General features: G+C 37.9%; 1 protein-coding gene across 44 annotated transcripts in view; it reads right to left on the reverse strand.

Annotated features, from left to right (window-relative positions):
- The window catches only part of camk2b1 (calcium/calmodulin-dependent protein kinase (CaM kinase) II beta 1), a 102,595-nt gene that overhangs the window by 66,515 nt on the left and 14,161 nt on the right, over window positions 1–21,919 (reverse strand). For 39 of the 44 annotated variants that reach the window (XM_022667487.2, XM_022667482.2, XM_022667480.2 and 36 more), the window contains exons 3-5: window positions 10,258–10,317; window positions 8,942–8,996; window positions 5,288–5,353 (exon numbers count right to left, since the gene is read on the reverse strand). In XM_022667487.2, coding sequence (XP_022523208.2) covers window positions 5,288–5,353; window positions 8,942–8,996; window positions 10,258–10,317 — 181 coding nt within the window. Of the gene's footprint in view, window positions 1–214; window positions 288–5,287; window positions 5,354–8,941; window positions 8,997–10,257; window positions 10,318–21,919 lie in introns of all 44 variants that reach the window. The other 5 variants (XM_022667479.2, XM_022667486.2, XM_022667516.2 and 2 more) reach the window with 1 other exon arrangement.

Below are 21,919 nucleotides of genomic sequence, written 5' to 3' on the forward strand. Positions count from 1 at the left end.
GTAAAGGGGTGGGGGAGGCAGGCGATGCACAAACAAAAAAGCTCATGATGCCACAGACAAACTAACACACAGGCAAGACCCACAGACAGACAGACAGACAGGTGCAGGCAGTGACAGACAGACAGACGGTCAGACAGACAGACGGACTGACAGACAGACGGACGGACAGCAGGACGGACAGGCAGAGAGGGATGTGAGTGAGCTACATACTAACCTTCAGGTCCCTGTGCACTATGTCATGTTGGTGAATGTGATTGACACTGTCTAGAATCTGATGGATACAGTGACTGTGAAGACAAAAACAGGGGAGGAAAAGAAGAGGGGAGGGCGGGAGAGAGACGAGAGGATGAGAGGAGTGATGGAGGGGTGAGGAGAGAGAAAGAGAGATAAGAGAGAGAGTGAGAGGACGAGAAGTGAGGATGAGTGCAGAGAAAATAAAATACACGATGATGTGAAACAATGGTGAAACAAACGGAATTGACAGTTGGAGAGATGAGAGGTGAGAGATGGAGGGATGAGAGAGAAAGAGAGATAGAGTGAATAGTGAAAGAAAAGTGGAGGAGGAGGAGGTGAGGAGACAAAACATTTCCAACAGGATGAGACAAAACCAGCAACAGCACACAGCCTGACATGCTCACAACTGAGCGAGCGAGAGAGAGAGAGAGAGAGAGAGAGAGAGAAAGAGAGAGAGAGAGAGTGCAAGAGAACACTAGAGAGAGGGAGATAAAGTGAGCGAGAGTGAGAGAGAGAGAAAGTGAGAGGGAGATAAAGTGAGTGAGAGAGTGAGTGTGTGACTTTGAAAGTGAGAGAGTGCATGTGTGCACGAGAGCAAGAATGTGAGAAAGAGAGAGAGAAAACAAAATAGATAAAGAGAGGGAATGTGTGTGTGTGTGCAGTGTAATGCAGTGAGCTATTCAGAAAGGTTTAAATGTCTAGTATGTGTGAATAATTATAGAAAGAAATAAACAGCCTGCAGAATTCTCACACACACGCACACATACATACACACAATTGTGAAGGCTCTGATTCCACACATCAATAAAATCATTAAATCTGACAGAAGGGGATTATACCACAGATTAATCACCCACAATACACACTCGCCCACACACACACACTACCAAAACACATACCGCATGTTCACTAGTGTGTGTGTGTGTGTGTGTGTATATATATATATATATATGTGTATGTAAAACGGTAAGGGACCACTTCGGTTTCTATAAACTCTATAAACTACGGACAACATTTCTCCCAAATTCTACATAAAAATATTCTCATTTAGAGCATTTATTTGCAGAAAATGAGAAATGGCTGAAATAACAAAAAAAGATGCAGAGCTTTCAGACCTCAAATAATGCAAAGAAAACAAGTTTATATTCATAAAGTTTTAAGAGATCAAAAAATTGTAAGAGTTTTAATCACAGTTTTTATGCATCTTGGCATCATGTTCTTCTCCACCAGTCTTACACACTGCTTTTGGATAACTTTATGCCTGCACTCCTGGTGCAAAAATTCAAGCAGTTCAGATTGGTTTGATGGCTTGTGATCATCCATCTTCCTCTTGATTGTATTTCAGGGGTTTTCAATTTGGTAAAATCAAAGAAACTCAACATTCTAAGTGGTTTCTTATTTTTTCCCAGAGCTGTAAAAAAAAACCTTTACTGTAAACATCTGATTGCATTCAGCCAAAACAGCCTTAGTTATGGTCAGGTCCTGATGTTGGATGATTAGTTCTATAAAGACCATCACTCAGGATCTACATACCCCTCTAACCAACACTTGGTCTAGAACAGGGTGATCTCAGAGAGGTCATTTTTCTGAAGAATATATAGAAGCTATTTAATAATATTTAATAATAAGAAGGTGTCCACATATCTCCAAAATTGCAATTTACAGGAAAAATGTAAAAGCTTTAATTCCAAGTAATTCTGTAGCATTTATATTGCTCCATTAATGATTATATTTTGACTCAATGGATATAATAAAAAATTAAAAAAAATCCCAGATTGGAATTATGTCCAAAAAATGGCAAAAATGGAGCTGCAACTTTTTGTTTGACAGTGATGATAATATATATAGTATATTTGCAGATTGAATCTCCCATATCACACTTCTACAATCAAATACAAACACACACACACACACAGACAAACACCTACACCCAAACACACATACATACATACCACCAGATGAGTGAAACAGAGCTTTGAGTGACACAGTTAGAAAGAGAAAGAGAGAGAATTAGAAAGAGAGATAGAGAGAGAGAGAGAAAGAGAGAAAGAGAGAGAGAGAAAGAGAAACAGAGAGAGAGCAGAAGGAGAAAGACCAAGTGAAAGAAAGGAGAGATATGAACTCCTAATTACAACAGATAATTAAAGACCTAGTTTCTCTCTCCCTCTCTCTCTCTGAGGACAAGAGGGTAAGAGAGAGAAAGAGACAAAGAAAGACTGAAAGAAAATGATAAAGTGGTAGAAACAAGCAGAAAGACAGAATGACAAAGATACAAAAATTTTAATCTTAAATCTTAAACTAATATTAATCTTAATCTTCTACAAAAACTATCCTTTATTTTTTAGGACTAAACAAATTCTGTATACATTATATAATTATTTTTTAATAAATAGTACAGGATTATATATCTGGAAACTGAAAAAAATAATACAAAAAATCTATCTCAAAAATGGCTCAAAAATTTTACTAGCGGAGCATGTAATCTTCATTTTTTTATATTAGTCAATTTACAATATGGAGCATTTCTATTGGTCTATTTACCATAGAATTTCGTAATTTCTATTAAAGTTAAAAACAACAATAATGGAGCTTTATAATGGTAACAGTATGAATTAAGTCACATAATAATGGATGCACAGCACACACATGCACACACGCGCACGCAAACACACACACGCACACAGAGCCGCTAGTGTCAGCAGTAATCTACAGTTGTCAACATGAGGCTCTTAACAGCAGTGATAAGGCAAAGTATAGAGAGACACACACTGAAAACAACACCCCCCCACCACCCCCCACCCAAACTCCCATACACACCCAGCACACATGACCCACAACTGATAAAACACACAAGCATATGCTAGCTACCATTTACACACACACTCACTGACACACAAACACACAGGCTGCTCAGCTCACACAAAAAGAACACCGTTAATATTTCGGTTGTTCTGATACATGGTCAGGTTCTGATGTTGGATAATCAGTTCGGGGTCACAAAAAAAAAAAAAAAAAAAAAACTCACCCCAAAAGTACAAGATCAGAAAGATCTCCATCATCATTCCAGAAAACACAGATCCACCGCTCGACAGCTTAATGCCAAAGGGGGCTTCTTACACTTCTATTCGTTTATTGTTTTTTATTTGTATTTTTATCTGCTTCAGAAAGACCTGTTCTGTTAGCACTACTTCTCTACATAGTTCTCTATATTGTTTTAAATATACCGTATTTTTCACATTATAAGTCGCACTTACAATCCTTTAATTTTCCCAAAAATCAACAGTTTGCCTTATAATCCGGTGCACCTTATGTATGAATTTTACCAGTCAGGTATTAAGGAGCAGTAAAGCCTACTAAAGTACAGCGTCATACAGGAGATTCAGTGAAGTTTCTCCAGCACTAAGGCTGGGTGCAGCAGTATTAGCATTAGCCGCTAACCACAGCGCTTGCTCTTTCGCCATTGTATTGGTCTCTATTGGACTCTAGTCTGTTTGTTTACCGTGTTAAAACAAGCTACATGGGACTCACCTCTAGCTGATAGCGCCCTGAGTTACCGGAACACTCAGGGGTCCTCAGTGTAGCGCTATCAGTGTGCAATTACTAACGCTAATCAGTGGTTAGCTTGCGCTGCTAAACGCAGCTAGAGCTCACCCATGGAAGAAATACTGGAAATCTAAGCTTACTGTGGAAAAAATAAAAAAATAATAAACAGAAACGCTTTACTCACCCAAATAAACAGTTTTCATAAAAAAAAATCTAGATTAACATCCAGTGCTCGTTTAAAATAAAATTATTTTTAAGAAATTACAACTTTTGTTTGCTTCTGGTGTGACGTATGTATGAAAATAGGCCAAAAAAATGACTTTTTTTAGTCTTTGCCGTTATGGATGCAGTAATGGAGCTTCATTCAAAACATTTAGAACGAGTTGAGATAATGTGGGCCTTGTGATCCAGAACTGATCATCCAACATCAGTACCATTAGATACAACTTCTCTTTTTTTAGAACGTAAAAGTTAACTATGTGCATTAGATGTATGTTTTTTGTGTTTATGTGTGTGTCTGTGTGTGTATCTGTGTATTGTGAGTTTGGTGTCAAAGAGATGAGTGAAAAGATGAGCAGGAGAAAAAAAGAGAAAGATCAGTGAAGAGAAAGACAGAAAGAAGGACAGAGAGAGACGGAAAACACAAGCAGCTACATGTATGAACATTACGTGAATCAGTCCATACAGTAATTCATAAATCAAAATAAGTCTAAAAATGTCATTGTTTGCTGTTTGAGTCTGAAATAAAATATAATTACATAATACATACACTATATATAAGTATATACGTTTCAAAACATCTATAAAATAATCTTTGAAAGTCCTAATATTAAAACTATAAAAAAAGCTATAAAAAAAACTGACCAATGTATACAACCTATAGTAGTGAGTTATGTAGCCCTGCCTACTTGTAACTGAAGTTATAAGGAGTGTTAAAGCCTGGCCTATCTTTGGAATGAGGTACATGTAAAGCAGTTCACATGCACCAGCCTTAAAGGCATGGTACCAAAATGACAAGATAAAGAGAACCTTTAAAAAAAATAAAAAAATAAATAATAATAATAAAAAAAAAAATTATGCAGAAATAAACTACAACTGCTTTGGTACTACTACTAACTTAAATAGTGATTTTTACGATTTTTGGCACATCAAACAATACAAACACATATCTTAACATTAGATTAAATAAAGAAATAAACAAAACAACCAAAAAAAAAAAAACGTATAAGGGTCCTTTAACCAAGAAACCAATCAAGTGTACTGTATGTGTAAGTGAATGAGACCCCTGTTCTTCATGAATCTTCCCAAACGTCCAAATACATACAACAGCCGCCACATGAACTAGCAAAACATGTGTAGCAGTGTAAGTGGGGGTGGAGACCGACCCAGGTGAAGGATGGAGGAGAGAAAACAAGGGGAAACAGGAGGAGAAACAGAGGAACAGAGAGAGCGAGAGAGACGAAGGAAGAGAGGGAGAAGAAAAAGACGAGAGCAGGGAAAATCTGCATACCTGGCGTCGGCCTCACTGTAGTACTCTCTGGCAACGATGTCTTCAAACAACTCTCCTCCCGTCACCCTGCAGAACAAAGACAGCGCGGGTTAGCATCATGCTAACAATCTGCATCCTATATATCTATGCATGAGTTAGGTGATTATTTTTAGGAAGGTGTCTTTATTGTCCAGGAACATCCATTCTTTTTTCATTTTTAAGACTCTTAAGGCGTTTTACACCTGTAGTTGGTTTCTATTGTTCAGATCAGTTAATTATTTGTTGGTTTGGAGCATTTCTGCCTCTGTATTCACCAATAAATCTTGAAAGCACAGTCTCCTCTGATTGGTAAGAGCTGTCTGGCGCAGGTTATGTGTTCCAGTGTGTATATCTGAGCAGTGTGAAGCTGCTTTAACACAGATAGCAGAAAAAGTACCGCTGCGATTTTTAAAACATTCATTGCGGCTGTGAGCAGTGAACGCAGCACAGAACAAGTGTGTCAACCGCACGGAGCAGGGGCGTTTTTCTCACCTTTTTTTAACCACAAAGCAACAGGCGACCATTCATTTCCTATGGCAGGGCGCAATTTGTCGCCACGACACGAGAGAGGGGACAAGCGACAAAGCATCAGAGAGACAAGCGACAGAGAGCTGAATTTTTCTCAACTTTATGCAAATGAATTATGACGCGGTGAAGCGACATTCTAACCTGATTGGCTTCTAGGTTTTCTTTGGACCTATCACATACAAAGCGATCCGACGTCCTCAAGCTTCTGCTCTCTGAATGTCTAGTTTTTTACCTTGTTCATTCTGTCGAATGGGGTGGACCCACGTCAATCTGCGGGAACGGCTGTGTTTCCAGCGCAGGTAAATCGCAGAAACGGCCAAGAGTCTAGCAAGTTTGGGAGTTATAGCTGTAGAATAAAGTGGCCAAGCGATTCCTTTTTTGTGTCTTTTTTCTTGTCGGAGGCAGGACCTTGATACACTCGCGCGTTGAGCTTGATACGCCCACAAGCGACAAACGTGGGGCGAGACAAGAGACTCGTTGCATTCCAGTGTGAACGCAGGGTAAGGGTACAAATAAAACAGAACAAATAGTGCTGGTGTGAAAACGCCCTTAGGGGGAGTAAATATAAATATAAGTAAAAAGTAAATATAGCAAGGAGATTCTGCGTTCTAATTTGTTCAGATTTGGGGTCACAAACAGCATCTCAGGACTGGATTGTGGACGTACCCAGGTCATATTGATCCTCGTTTATATTCTCAGATTTTTTTCTCCCGCAGCTTCAGTAAATCCTCAATCCGACCATTTTGTAACATCATCTTGTCTTCCTGACGCAGCGGAATGTGCTAGAACTCGCAGTCGAGGACGATAAGTTTCCCTAGCATTGTCATGGAGGATTCTTGTTTCCATGGAAATACTGGGCTGTTGGATGCGGCGTGTGTGTGAGAATATCTTTAGCTGTGCTCACACTGCAACCCTGTTTAGTGTTTAGTTCTGAAGCTCAGATCTGATCGTTTTCCCTTGGTGGTTCACACTGCTGTGTGTGAGTGACCCGTGCTGTAAAAGAGACTGTATGCCCTCCTTTTCACATTTATTCTTTAGGTTAGTTGCTTATAACGGTTCCACACAGACACGTGGAATATGGATCTAACGTAAATGCATTAAAAAAGCTGCTCACGTTTGCTTTAAAAAGATCTAGTTTAATCCCTGTTCACATTTAGACCAAACTGATACTAATGTAAAGCAAAATAGTGAGTGTTTAATGTTTAGAGTGCTGGGTTTTAAAACTTGAGGGACATACTTAACATATGGCACTGAAAATGAGAAGATAGCTCTGTAAATTAAGGGTGTAGCAATGTCAACACAGTACTGATATATTCAATGAAGGAATTTTTTTAAATCGTGAAAACGGTTAAACTGAGACCGATAGTTTAAAAGGTCTGAACTGAACTAGCAGGTGTGAAAGGTGCCTCAAACTACAGATCAAAGAACCAACAGTCTTGTGCAGAAGTTGTCCAGATCAATTGAACTATGGTTCATTTCATTCTGGCCAATTACAGGAAGTTGAGGTAGGCTTTTGTCACTCATTAAACTAAAGAAGAAGATTCTGTATCTATTTTAACTGTAGATTGACCTGGGGAGAATCTGCAGGAGGGCAGAATTCAACACAATACCATCTACACTCTTACTGTTTTATTAACAAACAAAATGAAGGTCCAGTACAGAACACAATGTTAGTAAAGAAGATAGCAATAGCCAAAAAACAAACAAAAAAAAACCCCAGAAAATTACTATTTAAAGGGACAGTCATTTAAAACATGCATTGTGGTGCAGTCTCTATTCCCAGTGAATGAATCTACCAGTAGTGACCTACCAGACACCCTGTTTTTTAAAATGAATAATAAATGAATTTTGCTGTGATGGTAGCAGAAGCACAACGATGCCATTTATTAGAAAATGTTGCCCCAATAAGGAACACTACTAATTTTAATTTAAAAGAAAGGAATACTTTCACTTTGCACACTGAACATTGTAGCATACCATAAACCAAAATATAACTTAAATGTAAAAAAGGTTTTATATATATATATATATATATATATATATATATATATATATATATATATATATATATATATATATATATATATATATATATAATAGTAATAATAATACAAAAAAACATTGTTTAGTATAAATTACACAGACTAACATTTTCAGCAAAAGTGCCTATTTTCATTTTCAGTCCAAACATTTCGGACTATATATTCTGTGTATACGTATATTTGGACAAACCTTCTGTGCAATATGACTATTTACTATAAAATAAACGTTTAGGCTATTTATAGGCTAACATATTTGTTTAGTCCTATTATTGAGTTTTTTTTTTTTGTTTTTTTTTTTACTCTGCGTTTTAGTTCATAAAGCTAGCTAAAAATGTGCTACAATTTCTGGCTGTTAAAACGTTAAAATATTAACTTTAATATAGGATAGTTTTTGGTTGGATCTGCTGCTCGACTGAATAAAAAACTATCCACTTAATCCATTGCTATTTTTTTAGGGGCCATAACAACTGTCATATATATATATTTTTTTTGCATTTCCTGAAAACCTAAAAATGAGTTATTATAGGCTATTATCTTAGCAAGATATCGATATTTACTCAAAACCACAAATCAATATGAAATAAATGCTTACTATTATTTAAGTAGGCTTCTAATGGGCTTTTAAATCTCTTAGGCTGGAATCAATTTAAAGCAGCTTCACATAAAGCAGCAGGCACTTGACCTTTCACTCTGGAGAGTTTGCAGTGTTTACACTCCGATCCAGTAAATTATTCATGCTGTACGCAGGCCATTTATCTTCCCATCTCCTCACACGCTTACTATTCTTATTATAACCTCAACACTTTGATTTCTCAATCTGACATTTTAACCGGGCGACCTCAATTCATGCTATTGATTTAGTGAATATTCTGACTCATCTCCTCCTTGTTCCACTTTCATACTAAAACAACAATAACAGGAGAGTCATAAAAGGAAATGGCAGCGCTGCTATCAGCCTGGGTTCAGTAGAAAGTCTGGTGTAGGAAGGTGGCGGTGTGAGAATAACAATGCCCAGCGTTCAGGGAGCGGTCAGGCATTACTGCATGCCAAGAGTCTTAACACTTACAAGTCAAACAAGAGGTAGTGGAAGCCTTCCTCTGATATGCTGTCATGGAGTCGAACTGGAGGAAGAGGAGGAGGAAAGATTAGAGAGATTTCAGTACATACAAACTCACACACCTCAACAAAGAATAACATTATGACCACCTCATTGTTTGTACAGCCTTTTTTTTATTTCAGTTATCATACACTTTTTTACCAATACATTTCCATGAATATAAGGCAAATATACGATTTTTAAACCATCAGTGCAGACATGGACAATAAAACCTAAAACCAACTAAATCTATAATTAAAACTGATATAATATAGTAGGTCTGAAATTAATCACATAAAATGTTGACACAATTTTTATTAATAAAATGTGTGTCATATCCTGAGAGCTCCATTGTAAAAGGCTAAATTACTGAACTGATGAATTTTTTAGCTCAGAATAGAATTTCTGCATCGATAAACGGAATCACAACGATTTGTAGACCAAATTTTCATGACTTTTCTAAAACTTTCTGGGTATTTTTATTTTTCCAAAACTTATTCAGGCCTGTAAATTGCTTTTTTCAAATTCCATGACTTTACCAGGTTTTTCATGACCGTACAAACCCTGTAAATTCTCCCTTTCTCCCAAATTTACAAGGCCAATTACCCAACCCACTCATTAGAACTCTAATGCCCTAACACCAGGACACCTAAAGACTGCATATGTAACTGATGGACTGTCTGTGTTATTAACTCATTTACATTTAATTCTACAGTGTTGGTGTTGTGCCTTGAAGTCTTCATTAAACATCAGTGGGAAAGAAACCTCAGCCTTCGCGTCGAGACTAAGGGTGGCATAAACAGTGTTTAAAAACTCCAGCAGCACTGCTGTGTCTGACCCACTCACTGTATTATCAGTACAGCAACTATACTAATACAAGACCAACACCATGCTAGTGGAGTCACTGTAATAATGAGAATAAGGACCCACCACTCAAATAATACTGTGTTGCTCTGTGGTGGTCCATCCTGTGGGATTCTGACCTTTGAAGGACAAAGTGGTTCAAAGCTTTTAAAGTGCTCCTACTGTATATGATCCATGTAACTTTAAAAAATTAAAAATAATGGGTGTAGAAACAAGAACGTGGTCATTAAGTTATGCTTGATCAGTGTACACTTAGCTCATTTTATGCATTTCTATAAGCCTGGCTCAAGTTTTAGAGCTGTGTTTAAGCCTTTAGGAGATTAACTATCTAATCAGTTACTAAAGCAGAACTGGGAATATTCACGCAGTCTGGAGCATTTATGATTTTTTTGTGACTGAGAACAGGCATCATAACTACTCACCAATATTTGGGTGCTTCAGCAGTCGACAGATTCGAGCCTCTCTCTCCAGCTTCTGGTGATCTGGAGACAAAACACAAAAGAAGAATTGCGTTAAAAAAGGCAAGAATAAGCAGTTGTGGAGAGAACAATGATCTCAGAGAAGGTTTTGATATGGATTTATTCTAGATTGGTAGAATTTAACCTGCATCATTTGTATGTTATTATGTCTGCGTTAATGCAATTGGTCATCAGCTTCAACAAACTAAAATTAAACAAATACATTGAACACTGTACATCTCCAAAAAACAGTTACTTAATTTCAGTAGTTCAGTTCAAAATGTGAAACTCATATATTATATAGATGTACTGCAAACATAGTGATCTATTTTAAGTGTTTTTTCTTTTATTGTTGATTATAGCAAAAATTAATGTCTCAGAAAATTAGAATATTATATAAGACCAATTGGTACTTTTGGCAGTGTGGGCAGTGTGCCAAGTCCTGCTGGAAAATGAAATCTGCATCTCCATAAAAGTAGTCAGCAGAGGGAAGCATGAAGTTCTGTAAGATTTTGAGGGAAAACAAAACTGCACTGACTTTAAACTTGATAATAAAACACAGTGGATCAACACCAGCAGATGACATGTCTCTCCAAACCATCACTGATCATCAGTAAATTTTACATTTCATTTGTAAATCAAGGGATCAGAGTCTGGAGGAAGAGTGGAGAGACACACAGTCCAAACTGCTTGAGGTCTAGTGTGAAGTTTCCACCAATCAGTGATGGTTTGAAGAGACATGTCATCTGCTGGTGTTGATCCACTGTGTTCTATCAAGTATAAAGTCAGTGCAGTGCTTCCCTGGAAAACCAAAACTGACTAATTGACTAATAAACAATAATTTGTTTAATCAGTAAAAAGATGCAAGGTTTTGTATTGATACATAAATTAATATTAGTCACTATTAACTGTTCTGTTTAACTTGGTAAGTATTGTGCTGTTTTGGGCTATGTGACAACTAGGGGGTGAGCGAATTTTTGCAATAACAATATTTTTGCTGATATCCCAAAGATGTTGAGAATATGAGTACTGCTACAAATATAAAAATATTGAATAAATAAATACAACATTTTCGTACTTTCAGTAGAAAAAAAATATTGCCCCATTAAACAAACCCTCCCATTAGAGATACTAGATACTATGAGAGCAGGTACAGCAGACTGTGGAGCAGCATCACTACTATCTGCTGCGGGATTAAAGAGCACCACAACAATAAAACAAAGACAGACAGGAATAAACACAGCACTGATAGTAATCTCAGCCTTCAGAGGAGCTCAGAACTCACAGATCACACAGAGTAATGACTAATACACAGCACTGCTCTACACACACCAGCTCCAAGCAGAACCAGTGTATTATACTCATCCTGCAGCGGGGAAAAGGTCACAAGACACAACCCAGCCTCACTCACACACACACACACACACAATCACTGTCTCCATTCCTCACACATAACCTGCATAACACACACACAGTCACAATGATGACTTCATCATCAGCTGATCAATGCAATCTGCACGAAAAGCATTTCACACAGAGCTGCTGCTGTTCATCAAGACACACCTATTGCTGATACAATGCAGAGAATCTCTTTGGAGACGTCTTGCGGATCTCTAACGATCTCTAACTTTAGTCGATATAATCGACAATGTCGACCAATTGGAAAACTAATCGGTAGATTAGTTGACTAATCATTAATCATTAGTAATCATTAGTTGCAGCCCTACCTGGCACCACCCAAAATCCACCAACCCCCACCACAGAATCCCACCCATCAGTAGAAGATCCATCATTTTGGTCATTTTGGTTGAGAAGCTCAGACAGTACACAGCAGGATTTGCCATCAGACATCTTCTGAGGGAGGGAGCTGTACCAACTGTTTATTGCAAGTCAGCAAAATGAGGTAGATGTAACAACTTTCAAATAATTTGAGAGTTTTGCGTTTTTATGACAATTAAGCATAAACTAGCTTGTGTTTTAACATTTAGCTGTGGTAAACGCTCAGTGTGAACATGCAGCATGGTCAGCAACAGCTTATTTCCATAAAAGTGACAGAGCTCTTAAACGCTGGCTCATTCTGAAAGGGACTGAGACTGCCAAAAAGCTGATAGGATCTCTTTATGTGAAAGTGATTTTGTGCAAAAAAAAAAAAGAAAAACCTTCATAAACATGTTTTGTATAGCTCATAGACCTATTCTATCCTGTGCAAAAAGAGAGATAGTATGTCCCCTTTAATACCCTTGATTTTGGAAGAAAGAAAACAATGAATGAAAGAAAAAAGGACCGGATACTTTGAGACAGGAATGTGTAGCCACTGGAGCTCCTTTAACCCATGAGAGGAAATGTAAATGATGATGACTTAAGCTGTAAGAGTGGAGTGAGAAAAAGCTCCGTGTTTTAGCCTCCCGCCAGCCTCTTACTGCACTCACTCATGTATAAATCATTACTCCCACTCTTTCACCTCCAGCTGATCTCTGCCCAGCCATCGTGACATGAGCGTGTGTGTGTGTGTGTGTGCATGTGTGTGTGAGTGTACGTGATGTGTGTATAGCCTACATCCGGTCTAATCCCTCGTATGTGAAATCTGCTCGCCGCAGAGCCAGACGGCAGTAGCAGGGCTGATGCTGAGCTGACCACACGCAGTCCGCCCCCTCCTCTCCTCTCCTTTCCCAACACACTGACGTTCAATCCAACCGAGGCCGTCAGAGATCCATCTGCTCCAGCTGAAGAAGCAGCACGGACACATGTGGTCAAAGCCCAGCAGCAACGCCATCTGCAGCCCAAACCAATCTGTTATTAATTCCCAGATAATTTACATATAATCTTAGTGGTTGGCAGGTTCACCTCCCAGCAATGTGGTCTTGGGTTCAAGTCCCTATCCAGGTGGAGTTTCCATGTTCTCCCCATATCTGCTTGGGTTTCCTCCGGGGACTCTGGTTTTCTCCCACAGTCCAAAAACATTGAGATTAGATAAACTGGATACTTTAAATTGCCCAGAAAAATTGAATACTTCAAACTGATCTGATGTGTATATGTAAGTGTGTGGTGTGTATGTACAGGGGTTGGACAATGAAACTGAAACACCTGGTTTCAGACCACAATAATTTATTGTCCCGACGGACAGTTCTGGTGGAAACAGGAGAGTTGAGGTGCACATTGAATTCTGCTGTGATTTGAGCAGCCGTGGTTTTATGTTTTTTATTGGATACAATCCGAGTTAGCACACGAACATCCCTTTCAGACAGCTTCCTCTTAAAGCGTCCACAGTTAATCCTGTTGGATGTGGTTCGTCCTTCTTGGTGGTATGCTGACATTACCCTGGATAACGTGGCTCTTGATACATCACAAAGACTTGCTGTCTTGGTCATAGATGCGCCAGCAAGACGTGCACCAACAAGTTGTCCTCTACTCAATGTTGAGTGCATTGCAATATTTTGAGCAAAACTGTGCTCTTACCCTGCTAATTGAACCTTCACACTCTGCTCTTACTGGTGCAATAATGTGCAATTAATGAAGATTGACCACAAGGCTGCTCCAATTTAGCCATGAAACCTCCCACACTAAAATGACAGGTGTTTCAGTTTTATTGTTCAACACCTGTAAGTTGTATAGACTAAACAGTCTAGATGAACAGCAGAAGTTACAAGTGTAATTATACACCCATCACACATAAAAGCTCATTTATATGTTTACTCTGGAACCTATTAGCTAAGCACTATGATCTAGTCAGCAGAGATGAACACATCCAGATAGAGAACTGGAACTGGATGCTGGGATGCTTTCTGTAGGCCTGGGAGATGCAGTGAAGCCAGCAGCAGCTCAGAGGTGAGGTTAAAGCTACTGTACTGAGCAGATCTGATTACAGCACGCTTTTCCATGATGCAGTAGGGTTAACAATACACTCAGAGGATAAAAAAAGGAAAGACTTCTGTAAGCACTGTAATTAGTGAATTAGGGGTGTAAGAATATAGAGATATTGTACTGTACCATGATATATATATATTTTTTTTACTTTTTAAAACACAGTATTGATGTAAAGCCTGGTGTCAAACAGCTGGTTATGTAGAGGTGTGTTGGTTATATTAGTTTTTATATTTCGTTATCACTTTTCTCCTCCAATTCAGTTAGTTTTAATAAGTTTTTAGAGTGGTTTTGCTATTTTTTATTTATTTTTTAGTGCACAGTTTTAGTTAGTTTTTATTAATAGTAGTAACAGTCTTAGTTTTTTTCATATTTTGGGCTATTTGTGAGGTGCTGGATTTAAAAAAGGTGTTATGTAATAAAACACAACAAAAGAAACCATTTAAAAAAATATTCAGATACTGTGAAACAACCAGCTGTCCACAAAAACTGTAACAGTCCACAAGCTAGCAGCCATAAGTGGGGAAGAAGAAAAAAAAAAAAAAAAAGGAGCTCAATCTGAAAAACACATAAATCAAACTCAGAAACCCAATAAACTCTTATACTCTACTAACTATACTGCACGTTGCCGCTGTAAAATTGCTCGAGTGGAGCGCTGATGAATAAATTAACAAACCCGAAAACTAAGGATATTCTATCAGTAATTTCAGTTTGTTTTAGTTAGTTTTATAAACTCTCAATTCAGTTCCAGTTAGTTACCAATGTTTTCTATTAATTACTGTTTCTATTAGTTTCAGTTAACACATTTTTTTTTTCACTTTCAGTTTGCGTTATTTTGTTCTTTTTCATTAACGATAATAACCTTGGTAAGAAGGCATAATCATTACCTAGTGTGACAAATTAAGCATTCTAGTCCAAAATGAATCCAGCAGAAAAGCTCAGCCAATTAAAAAGCCTTAATTGGCTTTCATGGTATTTCATGGTATTTTCGCGATAACAATACTCTTGGCGATATGACAAAACACTTAAAAAACTATTTTAAAAATACACTATATACTGCAAGAAAAGAAAAAAACTAAATTATTATTACATACAATATAATACTTCACAGCCCTAAGTGACATTAAAAAATACAATTATTTTATCAGATTTATAACCATCAGGTAAACAATGACAGCCCATCTAGAACCCTTTTAAGACTGGAGAACCATTCCATGTTCTACTTTATGAAGCGCCTGAGAGAATCAGCCAAGAGTTGCCAAAGTTTCCATCAAAGCAAAAGGTGCTGTAGAATAATATAAAGTAAAAAAAACATATTCTAATCAGTTTAACACTTTTTTTTACTTCATAATTGCATATGTGTTCCTTCATAGTAGTGCTGGGCGATATGGGAAAAATTATATATCACAATATGGATTTTTTTTATATCAAGATAACCATATATATCAGTGCTATATGAGCTGCAGTTTGCATGTTTTGAGCCCATAAATCAGCCTGTATTTTACTAATTACCTGCTATTTATCAAATAATCACGGAGAAAACTTGCTAAATATGGAGCAGTAAAGAAGAAGCACCAGGGGACTGCTGAAAGCTTCCCAGCAGAGTGCAGGTTCTCACGTCTCAGAGGACAATTAGTGCTTACAGCTCTTTAAATGGGACACCAGTCCAGAACAGAGCACAGCTGTATGACTGTGTGAAATGAGGGGAAATCCAGATTCTTATACACACACTGCTGTTACAGCCCACTGAGGGGTTATACAGGGGGAGAAAGGCAAAAGCCTGGATTCTGGATCTAGGATGATGGTTCTAGATCAGCAGGGTCTAGACGTCCAGTCTTTTTCTAAGCAAAATCAAAAACATGAGTTATCACTAGATTTGAGCGCTAAGCTTTTTTTCCCCATACAGTCATACAACCTAAAAACATTACCACAGGTATACAATAGGGCTGAAACTATTGACTATTTCAGTAGTTCTCTAATCTGATGAGTATTTTTTGATTGTTTAATTATTTGCGATTATTTTTTGTCATGCCTTCCATTTGTACTTCTTACAGCTAAATATTTAGGCCCAAAAACCAGCAAATTTCACAGTACATTTTGATAGTTTAAGGTACCTATATTAGACTAAAAATACAAAGTATGTTATATTTAACAAATCACAGAGGCTGGATCATATTTTCAGGAAATTCTCAGATTTTTGTATGTATTTCTTTTTTTTTTTTTTTTTACTTTTTTTCTCCTTTTTTTCAAGAAGATACCTTTCTGAAAATATTTATATATATATTTTTTTATTAAAGTCTGTAGTTACTATAACATATAACTTAACTTTAATGAAGATGACAGAGTACACTACCTCTCTAACACTTAGCCAGCTAATGTTAGTTTATCTAATGTTAGTAATGTTAATAAAGGAGTGAAGCCTGTTTAAATTCACCTCAGCAGCTCTCTGCAGTAATTTAACTCACCACAGATAATATAGTTAATATAGAAATCAGTGTTTAAACTGTACACACCCAGTAAAGAGCGACTGTAGAGTATTTTTGTGGAGTTAAATATGTGTTTCTTTGTGTTTAACGGACACGGCGCTGCAATTACACTGTATGCGGGTCTCTACCGCTCTTTCTCCCGCTCTCCCACCCACACTGAAACCTCATTGGCCAACTCAGAACTCGTTCTTTTTTTCTCTTACTCCAACACTTACTAACGACACCTCAAGATATTTTTTTTAACCTGAGTTTGTCGATTATGCCGACTAATCGTCGCAGCCTTAGTATACAGTGCCATATTTCATAACACAGATTCCATACAGTCAGAACAGCCTTAACTGACCCTGAGTGACCCTTATACCCAGCTCTAGCTCTCACTCACTCTCTCTCTCTCTCTCTCTCTCCAAATAAACAAAAACACACGGACACTCAAACACACACACACACACACACACACACACACACACACACACCTCCCCACCCGCCGGTCACTTCAGCTGATGAGTGCTGACCTTAGCTGTCTGGCTGCAGGGCATTCTGTACACTATACACATACTGACAGAGCTGTCGCAATGCACGCACAGCACCCACACAAACAACAAACACCTCACTTTAACCTCTGGCTCACACAACAATCAGCTCTCTGATCATACCATGATTTTATATAGTGTATTTAGTATTTAATATACTATATAATATCTAAATGTGTGCTAAATCTGCTATAACAAAGGAAAGTAGTTTATATCTGGCACTAGTGGTGGGCGATATGGCCCTAAAAAAATCACCAAAATTAAATGTATTTTTCGTAATAACAACACTTAAGAATACACTACTGCAACAAAATAAAAAAATAATTTTATAATTGTATATAATATGATATGGCACACGCTTAACTTCATATTATACTATATAAATTGTAACAGAAGTCAATGATCCAGAATGTCATGATTTTAATAATGCACTCCAAATATCTCCATATATCCAGGATTAAAGTAAAAGAAATGATACTGGACAGATATAATCTGTATCTATTAGATATATAATGGTAAATAAGAACAGTGTAAATTTTTCTTTTGCTAAAAACAAAATAAATCATGATTTTACCACATTCATATAAATAAATTATAAATAAATTAACAAACACGAAAATGAGGGTATTCAATCTGTAATTTCAGTTTGTTTTAGTTTTTTTCTTTTAATTACTGTTTTTATTAGTTTCAGTTAAGGAGAACTTTCACTTTCAGTTTTCGTTATTTCTTCATTTTCGTGCCTGACACTCAGACTACAGGGTCAGCATATAAATTGCGTGCGTTTTCCTACAGGACAAACAATTCAAACATGCGGAATGAGCTCTCTGCACCTGATTAAAAAAATCACACAGTGTCTGTCTGGCTAAACAGTTAGATACAGCTATTAAATGAATAAATCAACATTCATTGAAAAGACCAGTGAGGCGTTCTGTACGCTAAATAACAAAGACGGCAGCAACAAACTAGAAGCTAGAACAAATTCTAAACGGTCAAAACAAAATATTAAACACTCAAAGCAGTAGCTTAAAGACAGAATATAAAGCTTTACCAGCGCTATGAGACAACACCTATAGAACAGAAGGATTGGCAGCAGTGTGGCGGTTCTAGTGAAATAATTAAAATGTAAAAATACATAACAGAGTGCCGTGGACCACATAAAATCGGTCCAAGATCCTCACCAAAAATAGAAAACCATGATAGAAACCCAACCCTAATGTCAATACATTTTATCGTAGCCTGCATTATACATATTTGCATGAATAATTGATGAAATTACTGTATGCCCGCAAAATTACTGTATGCCTGCAATATTTATCGTCATATCGCACAGCACTAGTGGGTGATATGGCACGATATTTCAGGGTATAATATCGTTCACAATATTCAAAAATGTTGTCAATATTACTGTGTACGATATGATATGGCACACCTGGCATTAAATTGACTTTCTCTTTCTGTTCTGCAATTCTGTATTAATTTTCAAAAACACAGTATTTATATTTAATTATTAGTACACATGTAAAGACTGGCTCTAAATCTAACAAGCTCTTAAATTGCTGCACTATAGAAATAACTGAAATTTTTAGGAAGTCCAGGATTTGGATGTGAGTGGTTTGGACAGTCAGACAGTACTCAGGACTGGGTTTGGCTGCCACTGGTTTCTCTTGCTGTGACTGGTGACGCTGGCCTGGCCATGCCGGCTCTCCACTGCTCTCTGGGTCAGATGAGTATCCCGTGCTCCAGGCATGTAGCTATGCTTTCACGCGCTCTCACACACACACACACACTCACACACACACACACACACACACGCTCACACACACACACACACACACACACGCTCACACACACACACACTCACACACACACACACACACACGCTCACACACACACACACACACTCACACACACACACACACACGCTCACACACACACACACGCTCTCACACAGCGCAGCTGCCGAGTGCCACGGCTGCCTCTACAGTCAGAGAGCTCTTAAAACTCTTCTCTCTTTCACTCGCGCAATCACTCACAATCACTCCTCTTTACCACCCAGTCACACTCCCTCTCTCACAATCAGCTTCATTCTGTCTCCAGCACACATCAACCTCCTCACATCACTTTATACATGTGTCTGTGTGTGTGTGTGTGTCTGTATTTCGCACTCTCTGCCCATCATTGTCCTTTTTTCTTCCACTATTTTTGTCATTCTCTCCTCTAGTAGTTTTTTTTTCTCAGCCTGTCTTTCTGTCTCTTACTCTTGAGCAATTTCTTTATCCACTAATGCTGAATGATGTGACAAAAATGTCATGATACATACACAGATTTTTTTCAATACACCACATATCGAGGTATCAAATATTCAGCAAACATATTTATGTATTGTTAATTATATTGTGACAAGACCATATAATTTATACAGACTATTCATGCATTTTAAATCATATTTTGCACACTGTTGATGTGTCTGCTCTAATGTAAATATGTTTAATGTTCAGTGCCCAATAAATATTTCTACATTGTAGTTTTGGAATTGCCTTTTATTTCTTTGAAAAAAACTATTTCTTAAGCCCCTATCTGGACGGTATCAGTTTCTCCGGGGGGCTTCTGTATTTAAAAAAAAAAAAAAATCACACTTCTACTCAGTGATAAAACTCTTGCATTTGGACTGCAATTGAAAAAACAGGAGATCAGTGAGTTTTCTGTCTTTCTCTGTCACATGACATCACGTTCAGTAGCTCCTCCATTTCCACTCGCTGTTAAGTTTACGTGGATCTCCGTGGAAACACGTGCCCAAAGCGTAATTACGGTGCGTAGCAGTGGACAAATAGATGTTTTATTAAACGCGAGGAGATTTATTAAACTCAAGAGAGGTGGATTCGGACGGGACTAAAATTACCGAAGGACCACGGAGTTGTGAAAAACAGTAGATAATTCAGCCTATAATTTTCTCAGAGGATGTCCGAGGAAAACACATACATGGTCGTTCTGCACAGGAATAAAATCACAGAGAACCCCCATAAAAGAGAAAATTACGCCAGGACCCCCCTTCGAAACTTATTCCATCTGGACAGGGCTTTTCATACTTGCACAATGTCTCATCTAGCACCCAACTCACACTGGCCGGTGTTCAATCTACATCCATCTCTCACAAGATAACACCTCACAGCTCATACAGATGTAGGAAAACAAATGTGATTAATCAACTACCAAAATAAACATTAGTTGCAGCCCTACACAGGATTGGTTAGGAACAACCCTATTAATAAGGCACTTTTCTCAGTGTTATACTAAAGAAATGCTCATAACCACAAACTGCAATGTAATTTATCACAGTATCATTTAAATATCATTATATCATATATCAGTATATTGCTCACCCATAATATACCTCTGTATTTTAAGGGCCATCCCCTACTCCCAGCACCTCCCAACCAAAACCAACTCTGTCACAGCTAATCATACTCACACCTCCACCACCCACACAAACACCCCGACAACTGCACCTCCAAAACAGTCCCTCACTTCCACATCCCTCCTCCATTAGCCTACTTCTGCAGCTTAGCACATCACATCCTCCTTTTACTGCCGGCTGGGAGCAAGAGAGCGTCTGAGCTTAACACAGAGAGAGGCGCACAGACAAAACACACATTTAAGCCCAACAACAACAAGCCTGCATTAAAATACAGCTTTTAATTGAAGTCGGCCCAGCTGATAAAACATCACAGTATTCAATCAGCACAGAAAATATAATATAGCTATATTTAATTTCACTGCTCCCAAAGGATTAAAAAGTCTATTTATGTTAGTTAGAAACATTTATTGGCCAAGCTTTTCCACAATACTGCACAGGTCAATACTACAATACAATACAGCACAGAAAACATATAAAATACTCTTTAAGATGTGGTGCTCAGTAAGCAAAAAAACAATTATGGAAAAAGAATAGAATAGAATAGAATAGAATAGAATACGAGATTATAGCTCTTACAAATTTGCGTTTTAAGCAGTTTATGAAATATGGCTGTGAGTTTTCCTAATACCTAATAATGGTAGTCCAGCCTGTTAACATAGAGCCAATCAGCTTGTCGGAAATGCAGTCAGAAGAGGAGAGCCATTGTGGCCCTAAAGGGGAAAAAGCCCTAAAGGAAAAACTGCATTTGGGGGATCAACATGTCAGTCAACTGTGGAGCTTCAAAAGCAGCTGCTGGGGAAACTGTGCTCCTCGCGCTCGTGCTCCTAGAGAGGAAAAAAGGGACACTAGGGGATATTGTAATTATTTTATTTCTTGTACAAAGCTTTGTTTTGCTATATCGATTTTGACTAAAAGGGGCTCATTTTGACTTCCACAGTTCCCCTGAACTGCCATTTAAATAAAAACAGTCGTTGTGCAGTGTAGATACCCAAAAGAACAACAACGTTGTTTCAGAAGTTTATTACTGTTTATTTATGCCTGGTATTCTTGAGAGACTGATTGGCAGCATTGGTTGAGTCCTTTTACTGCCAACACCATTAGCCAGAACACTTAACAACAGAGCGGAGCACTGCAGGAAAAGCATTTCGTCCAACAACTTCAATTTTGTTCTTGAGGAACTGCCCACCCCATCCAGCCCACTCCAATTTACTGCACTCCAATCACTCACTAAATTGCACTCCGCCACCATGATACTCCTAAGCACTTTTCCAAATCAGCTGCTCGCCACATAGCAAAAGTCGCAGGAGTCAAATACTTGTCAAAACGCTTGTTCG

The sequence above is a fragment of the Astyanax mexicanus genome, chromosome 22 (assembly GCF_023375975.1).
Source record: "Astyanax mexicanus isolate ESR-SI-001 chromosome 22, AstMex3_surface, whole genome shotgun sequence".
Classification (NCBI taxonomy): Eukaryota; Metazoa; Chordata; class Actinopteri; order Characiformes; family Acestrorhamphidae; genus Astyanax; species Astyanax mexicanus.